General features: G+C 37.4%; 2 protein-coding genes across 2 annotated transcripts; one reads left to right on the plus strand and one right to left on the minus strand.

Annotated features, from left to right (window-relative positions):
- Nucleotides 1-363: 363 nt before the first annotated feature.
- On the plus strand, nucleotides 364-3,517 carry LOC105954259 (zinc knuckle (CCHC-type) family protein). The gene is made up of 5 exons (XM_012977932.2): nucleotides 364-709; nucleotides 1,038-1,160; nucleotides 2,609-2,705; nucleotides 2,885-3,000; nucleotides 3,197-3,517. Exons 1-5 carry the CDS (start codon nucleotides 401-403, stop codon nucleotides 3,374-3,376), a joined length of 825 nt encoding a protein of 274 aa, XP_012833386.2. The 5' UTR covers nucleotides 364-400; the 3' UTR covers nucleotides 3,377-3,517.
- A 1,772-nt stretch (nucleotides 3,518-5,289) lies between these two features.
- LOC105954281 (inactive leucine-rich repeat receptor-like serine/threonine-protein kinase At1g60630) lies at nucleotides 5,290-8,482 on the minus strand. The gene is made up of 2 exons (XM_012977955.2): nucleotides 6,805-8,482; nucleotides 5,290-6,121 (listed from the first exon to the last, which is right to left on the minus strand). The coding sequence occupies exons 1-2, from the start codon at nucleotides 8,207-8,209 to the stop codon at nucleotides 5,448-5,450; spliced, it is 2,079 nt and encodes a 692-aa protein (XP_012833409.2). The 5' UTR covers nucleotides 8,210-8,482; the 3' UTR covers nucleotides 5,290-5,447.
- Nucleotides 8,483-8,710: the final 228 nt, after the last annotated feature.

Below are 8,710 nucleotides of genomic sequence, written 5' to 3' on the forward strand. Positions count from 1 at the left end.
CAAATATTTGATTGTCAACCATCAATCGGCCTACAAAGGTGGGGTCAGAATAATTTTCAAATTTGAACAAAATTGATTATAGGATGAGTCTTTTTTATACCGGTGATCAACCGGCCCAACCGAGTCCAGCTCTAGTTAATAGTGTAGTTCTTTAAAAAAAAAATATATATATATATATATATATATATATATATATATATATATATATATATATATATATATATATATATATATATATATATATATATATATATATTAAGAAGAAAGAAAAAAAAGTTTATTTTCCCTCCATGTGCTCCCGCCAAAACCCAAAATTTAATAAAAAATAAAATTTCGTAACAATAAAATATATAAAGGAGTCCCTCCACCCAATCTCACGAATACGACACACAGAAACATAATGAGCAAAGTAGGCGGCGTTAGTGGTGGCGCAGCGCCAACTGGGTGCTACAAGTGCGGCCGCCCCGGCCACTGGTCCCGCGATTGTCCTTCCAACCCCAACTCCGAAATCAACAACAACAACGCAGATCCTCCTTCCAATTCCGACTTCAGTGCGAAGCCACCTCTCCCGAACCAGAAGCCGAAGCAGAAGCCACCGAGAAGAACCAGGCCCAAACTCACCCCCGATCTTCTTCTCTCTGATTCCGGCGTCGGCCACATCCTCCGCTACTTTCCCCGCGCCTTCAAGTGCCGCGGCCGCGGCCACGAGGTCAAAATCCCTAAATTACCCTTTCCAACAATTAATTTAGAAAATGTTTTTATTTTCTTCATTTAAAATTTAAAATTGAAATTTGTTTAGCTGGTTAGGTTTAATGCACAGATGTATAGCATTTTTTTTTTGATGTTTTTGTTTGTGGAAACCTGCAGTTGCCCAGTTTGTTATATATATCCACAAAATTGTGATTAGGGCTTGAAATAGTTTTCTTTGAAAAATGATGATATAATTAGGATTTTTTTTATGAGTTTTTTATTTATTTATTCAGCCTCTCTTTTTATGAGTTATTTTATCTTTCTTGAATCTAACTATTTTAATACAGGTTAATGATTTGCGACACCTTCTTCGGCTATATGCCGAATGGCACTCGCATTTACTTCCCTATTACAACTTTGATCAATTCATACATAAGGTGGAACAAGTGGGTGCTACAAAGCGTGTTAAGGCAAGAAATTCCTCTTTTCATTGTTGGATCTATTTAATCGTTTATATTTTAATGTTCACTGGTTTGTTGACTCTTAAGAGTAGGGAATGAGCATTTCTCTTCCTTGTATGCTTCTTACGATTTCGAACTTCTGTAGTGTGGAAATATTTGTCTTGAGACTATTTCCCTTGTTATGGTTAAAGTTTTGTATTACTTCGTTTTGTAGATCGGCAAAAGAAAATGATAGGAATCAGAAGGTATTATTATTGGTATCTATAAAATCTAGATGATGATATGATCTTGTCTAAGTTTTTTAGGCTTAGCAAGTAGCAACTCATGGACAAGCAGAACCTTATTGTATTTATTATCTTTGTTTACTTAGTAAACAATTTCGTATTGTATTAACTTGGCAACATAATTTGTGATCACTTCATAAAATATGATTTAAGGGTGAATTTCTAGTGTACTAATAAAAAAGAGAACTCAATCTGCATGCCATTCTCTACTAGGGTGGGTATATGGTATCTTATACCTCTCCACTTGACGCTCAAAGATGGTGCCTTCTTCTACGTACGAGCCTTTCCCTCCTTACAGATTTCAATAGTAAATTATCCTTGTTAAATATGTAATCAAAGTACATAGGTTAATTACTGTGTGATAAGTGTGTGTTGTAGCTAGTTGAACTATTCTTCTCATAGATGTCGATTAGGTGTTATTTTAACTTCTTCCTTTGGTGCTTCTTACCTTTATTACGCACCATTAGGCTAAATCTAAATCTTTATTATTTTAATTGATTTTAAGAAGAGTTCTATACCTTGTTTGATCCTTATATAAGTAACAAAAATGCAAATCAAATAGTGTTTGCATAAAAGGAATATTTAAATAAGTAACTTGTATTTGTATTCCAGGTTAAGTGCCCAATTAATAACGAGTGGGGTCTGGGTTGTGTAAGTTTCAGCAATGATATGTGTAATGCTATTCAAATCCCTTCAAAATAGATTGAAGCTGAAGATTTTGGAATTTGAGAATATTGTCAAATATGTCTAGAATATTTGATTGTACTAAGACTTTTTATTTTTTGCTTTATATTAGAATAAGTGTGTCATGCTAGTACTTAACTCTATTTTTTTCTCATATTTCCATTTTCTCCAATACACTATGAAGGTTCCAAATTTATTCACAAGTTGAAATGCCAATTAGCAATTGGTTCAAATCAAAATACTGGTCTCGATGAAAATTTGTGTTTCAATACAAGTGTATCTCTCTATCTAATCTGGAATTTGATTACCTGTATGAGAAACATTTTTCTACATAAAACAACCGGGTATAATTCAATAGAAGTGTATCATAAATTTATTTGAGCATCATAAATTCTATACTTGCAATTCATTAACTTACATAATTTATATTTAATCCTTGAATGTATGTTTTCTTGACTTTTTTTCTAATTTACATTTTTCTTCAAGTAGATCTGTCTTAGAGAACTACGAGAGAAAGTTGCTAATGGAATAGACCTAGCAAAGCTGCAGGAGCCCCAAGTCCAACAGAACTCGGTAGATAAACAAGGTACCTCAGTTTTATTAACCAATCTTTAAAATGCTTTCATTTGGTTGGTTGTATACACAACTGGTTCGACGCCAAAAATCTTACATTATTGGAAGTAATTTCAGCAAAATGAATGGTTTGAAATTAGTGGTTTGTATTCTTGATTGATTGATGTTTTCGTTTTTTTCTTTCTTGCGCAGATTCTACAGGTGACGTTGACATGCCAAGTCCTTTCCCAGAAAATGATTTACAAAATGAAGACTTGAATAATTTTCAAGAAGACATGCCTCAGAGCATCTGGGAGAAAGCCACTCAAGTAAGTTCTTTGTTTTTTCAATTTCGGTACGAATCGCTACCATTTTCGAGCGAGTGTTTTGATCAGTTTGCTCCAGCTAGAATGAGTTAGGCAGCTACTCTTAAAGAGCCACAACAAGGAAATTACGGGACAATGTTTTTCTCTAACGAAGTGGAATAATTATAATACTTACTTTAAATGCATTTTTTTCTGGCAGGAAACATCGCAACCTGTGCAAGTTGAAGAAGAGGTGGCGAATGAGAGAGTGGAACCCAGTGATGCTGGCATTCTTCGTAATAAAATTGAGATGTCGGAAGAACAAAAGGAGCGCATGGAAGCTAACAGGTTAAAAGCATTAGAGAGAGCAGCTGCTAGGTCTCGTTCTTTACGTGCTTGATTTGCTCTTCCTTTTTTGACCAGTTGTTACTCGGCACACATGCTGTTACAGATTAGCCAGCCAAATTCAAAGATAAATATAGATGAAATATTTATTTGGCTGGTTTATGTCATATTTATAAAACTACCTTCAGTTTGTCTATACATTGTTACATTTCATCTACAAGCCGCAAGCGTATGGTCCTCCAATAAAATTTTATTTCATCTAAGATATATGAAACATGCATATATATATATATATATATATATATATATATATATATATATATATATATATATATATATATATATATATATATATATATATATATATATATATATATATATATATATATATATATATATGTGTGTGTGAAATCTAGTTTGATGCTTTCTGCAATTTGTTTTGAACTAAAATTCTCTCCTTCTTATTAGTTTATCTCTAATAAGTTGACTTGGAGAACATCATTACCAATTTCTTTTTTTAATTCCTTATCTCAGTCAAGAATTTCTGCTTTTTAAGATTGATGCTCTGTTTCTCCAAATATCACTCCAAAAAAATAAAAAATAAAACAATTCATCACGAGCAAGAATTTATTCACATTTCTCATCACAAATGTTATGATTCATCTGTTTCTTTACTCCTTGAATATTAAGCCAGCAAGAAGTGGTTAGAAATCGGAAATATTCGGCTTTCCAAACAAATCAACAATCTTCGGTGCCACGACCAGAAACTGAGACGCAATTCCTTCGCCCTCTTCACCAGTAAACTTGTTTTCTCATCGCTCGCCCCTGTGGATTGAGCTCGGAGAATACGACGCCGTTTGCACCACAAGTGGCAACAATTGCTACAACAGGAATGTCCCGATTAGTGAAAATGAAGTCTTGATCTCGAACAACTTCTTTTACAAGAGATGGTGAGTTTATTATAACATAGAGTTTGTTCCCAAGAGAAATCTTGAATATTGGACTGTATTTGTGCCCCAAATCTGTGAACTTTTGGAATAAATTGTTGCCAATAAATGGAATAAACGGCTTCACTGGGTCAGTTCAGTTTTTTTCAGTTTTTTTTTTTTTTTTTTAAATCCGAGAGAACCACCCGGCCGGACCGGTGGTTCACGATTCACATAATTCCAGAACCGGGCCCATCCCGAGGGACACGGGCCGCTTTACGATTCCGGTACCGGTTCACCAGTCAACGGGCCGGTTCGGGACAGTTCCGGGCGGAAAACCGGCCCATGGCCGTGTCTAAGGGGACCTGGTGGCATGGGAGGATTTTTTTTCTTCTTCGTCTGTATGAGTGTGCATGTGAGAGAGAGGACACAGAAAGAGAGGAGAAAAAAAGAGATAAAAGAATAGGGCCCACAATTTTTTGGAGTGAAAAAGGCTAAAAAATCCTTACATTAAGCATGTACAACGTGCGTGTGCTGGAAAATGAGAAGATTCGTCAGAATATTCGCCCGAGGTGGTTACGTGCGTCAAAAATGCATGTTTGGATGTACCTGTGCAACTCTTTTAGTTAAGGTGACAAAATGCAAAAACGGACAAAGTTCAAATGACGAAATGCTATTAACCCTATTTTTAATTCAAAAGTTCTTATGCAAGCGTTCAAAAACTTGAAGATTCAATTAACCTTAGTGACAAGAGCGAACTTGAACTTAAGCCTATATATTAGCTCACCGAGCTCGAATTTATGCTAAAAAATTTACTCGAACTCGAGCTCAAGTCCTTCGAAATGTGTCAAACTCGACTTGATGATTTCCACTGATTTGCACCCTTCTGTTGAACTAATCTTGAAATGGAATAGGTAACCAATAACCATCCATCTCTTTGGATGTGGTGTTACTAAGTTTCCTTAAACTTCACCTCCATAACATTTCACCACACTCCAAATCAAGCCCTGTAATGCTATAACCATATAAATCACAGATCATATTTTTTTATTTTTTATTTTTTATTATTAAATGAAAAAAAAAGCGGGTAATCAATCAATAGATGAATGTTAAAACCAGAAAAAAAAAAAAGAATACACAAATATGGTTTGCTTCTTAAATTGATATAACCATCAACCAAAACCAAAAATCAAATAAAAATCATATGCTGGAGTGATCTTCCCTGGACAAGCTCTGAACAGTATCGGACCATCTCCCGGGAGAATGGTCGCTACTATTTGACGACAATTGAACTTCCCCTCTCGCCTCTCTCATCATCCTCAACACATCCTTCATCGCCAAACGGTTCTCGGGCGCAACGCAAACACACCCCATCGCTATATTCAAGATAGCACTCATCTTTTCTTCAGACCCTTCATTACCCGAAGAATTAGGGTCGTCCCCCGATTCATGAGTCTCCTCCTCCCGAACGGATTTGACCCATTTAGGAATATCCGACCCGTATTCTTGGACCAGGTCTTGGAAAGGAGTCTTTCCGGTTAGAAGCTCCAGTAAGAGGACACCGTAGCTGTACACATCGGCTTGTTGCGTTATCGGCTTTCGCGGGTCCCGGCACTCGGGGGCTCTGTAGAATAGGGAAGATGCGCTGGATGATTCCTCGGGCGGTGAGTCCGGGTTTCGGAATAGGGTTAATCCGTAATCGGTTAGGCAAGATTCGAAATCGGAACCCAATAGTACGTTTGTGGATTTGAGGTTTCCGTGTGTGAGGCCGGGGTTTTGATGGATGTAGAGCAGCCCTGCTGCTAAGTCCTCTGCTATTTTTAGACATGATGTCCAGTGAAGAGGCTTTGATGAACCGCCTGAAGATCTTGATCCTGCATATGTAGTGGTTATTCGAAGATCTAATATAACTCAACATCGCAGAACATACACAAAAACGCAAATGTTACGCGTAAAAAGTCGAAATTTAAAATATCTACCATCTCTACTTTTAGCAAAGCACGAGCATCAATCAACGTGCTAATAGAAATTTTAAACTCGCAAACGTAAAAAAGGCTATGTTTGTTACCGTTTTCAAATTCTTTCCACACTTTCCCCAAAATGAAAATTATCTTTCTACACTATTTTCAAAAACTTTCCCCAAAACAAATTCAAATATTTCTCTCTAACAAACATGATTTGACCGCTACAGTGAAAATTGTCTTCACTAAAATACAAAATCAAATCACTTTATCTTTTAAATTCTTCTTCCAAAATACATTTTTCCAACACCTTTCAGACATGATTTGACTTGCTACAGTACAAATTGTCTCCTCCCAAAACACAAACAAACTTTATTTAATTTTCAAATTCTTCTCCCAAAACATCTTTCCCCAAAATAAAATGGAAATGGAAGCCCAAAAGCTTACCAAACACAGCCAAAGATTTTATGTATATAACTTTTTATCATCGAATCTAGCGACCGGTTCATCTCAAATTGCAATAACTAATCGCTCAAAATTTGCAACGTATATTCGTTATTTACGGAAAGTTTAAAAAAACAAACAGAACAGCATACCGTGTACGAGAGAGAAGAGACTTCCGTTCGGGAAATAATCATACACAACCAATCGTTCCTCCTTCGCCTGAAAATAGGCCCTTAGTGGAACCAAATTAGGATGTCTTAATCTACCAAGAATCTCGATGTGCCTTCTAAATTCCTCCATTTTCGGATACCGAGCTTCCTTTAACCTCTTAACAGTAACAATATACCCCGACTCCATAACCGCTTTGTAAGTACTTCCGATAGTACCCCTCCCTAACGTCTCCGCCGAAGCCTTCAATAAATCCTCTAAACCATAACTCATCAACTGATCACTCGATCCAAGAAATGTCAAATTCCCGTTTCCTTCATCCCAAGAAATACTCCCCCGTTTATTATTATTATTGTTATCTCCACCACCACCGTTATCACCGCCACTACTAGTAGGAGGAGTAGCTGCCGCCGCCGCCTCATCCACACCTCGTCCGACCACCGCTTTAGAACGTACCTCGCTTCGCTTACTTGTCCTCCGCAAACACGTAACTAAAACTAGCGCTAAAACACATAATACGAAAAACCCGCCGACGCTCGAAACAATTATTATTATAAGTTTCTTGTTCGTCTTCCGACTTGGGAGTATTGTTGGATACGATGGACTGGGCGAAGGGCCGGAAAGAGTGCATGGTTTATTAATTTGTTCGCCGCACAAACCGATGTTGCCGACGAACGAAGTTCGATTCGATCCGAGCAACGGTGGAGTTAGCGGGATCTCTCCGGAAAGTGCATTATTCGACACATTGATGAATCTCAAACTGTTTTGATTAAAAGGAGGCACAGCGCCACTGAACCGATTGTCCTGCAAGTAAAGAAGATACAATCTAGGCAAATCGACAAGCGAACCCGGAATCTGACCCGATAACTCGTTACCGGAAAGATCGATAACTTTGAGACGATGAAGAAGAGAAAGACCAGCAGGGAATATTCCGCCGGAGAATCTGTTGTTGCTAAGGAAGAGAGACTTGAGATTGACTAGGCCGGAGAGTGGTGGGATTTGGCCGGAGAGTGAGTTTTGTTTGAAGCTGAGTACTCTGAGTTGATCCAACTGATTCAGGCTTTCGGAATCTAAATGGCCGCTCAAATTAAATCCTTCGACCACGAGCTTTGTGATTCTGCCATTAAGGCATTGTTTAACTCCTTGCCACGTGCAGATATCAGTACTGTTGGCTACACCCCATTGAAGCAGGCTGGAAGATGGGTCCACCGACATTTTCAAAGCAAGAAGAGCGTCGTAATCACTTGTTGTTGATCTTACTTGTGGGATTAATGCAGTGAGTAGTAGTAGCACTGATAGTGATTTAATAAGCAAGAATATATGTTTGTTGTTGTTGTTGTTGTACCTGGAGATTGAGGAACACAGACCGGTACTGTACACCGTCGTCATCCTTGAAATTAAAATTAATGGAGATTCAAAGAAAAAATGAATCTTGGAAAGGAGAAGCAGACGACGACAGGTGTCGTCGTTTGATGAAGAGGAAGAAAAGCATGGAGAAGAATCTTTGATGATGATGGTGATGAAAGGGAGGAAGATGGGGAAAGGGGGAATAGCTTTCAGTGTGCTTAGGTAATAATAATGAGTGTAATCTTCAGATCTAGCGAACCAGAGTTATTGTGTGACGTCATCAAATGTAAGGCGCCAATTAGTGTCACTGTCGAGACTACACGCCCTTAGGTTTGACTAATATTATAGGGTAAACTACCGCAACAACTCAGATAACGCAAAATTATGAAAAATCCCACTTTTTCATGGAATTATGAATTTTCTTACACGTCCATTTTTGCGGTGTCAAATTTAGTGAAATTTTCTAGGTTATATGTAATATTCTCAAGTTTGTATCTGTTTTATCCCATTCGAGCTCTATATTTCGAAGTAGGATGATCATAA

The sequence above is a fragment of the Erythranthe guttata genome, chromosome 12 (genome assembly GCF_056151865.1).
Source record: "Erythranthe guttata isolate IM_541 chromosome 12, IM_541, whole genome shotgun sequence".
Taxonomy (NCBI): domain Eukaryota; kingdom Viridiplantae; phylum Streptophyta; class Magnoliopsida; order Lamiales; family Phrymaceae; genus Erythranthe; species Erythranthe guttata.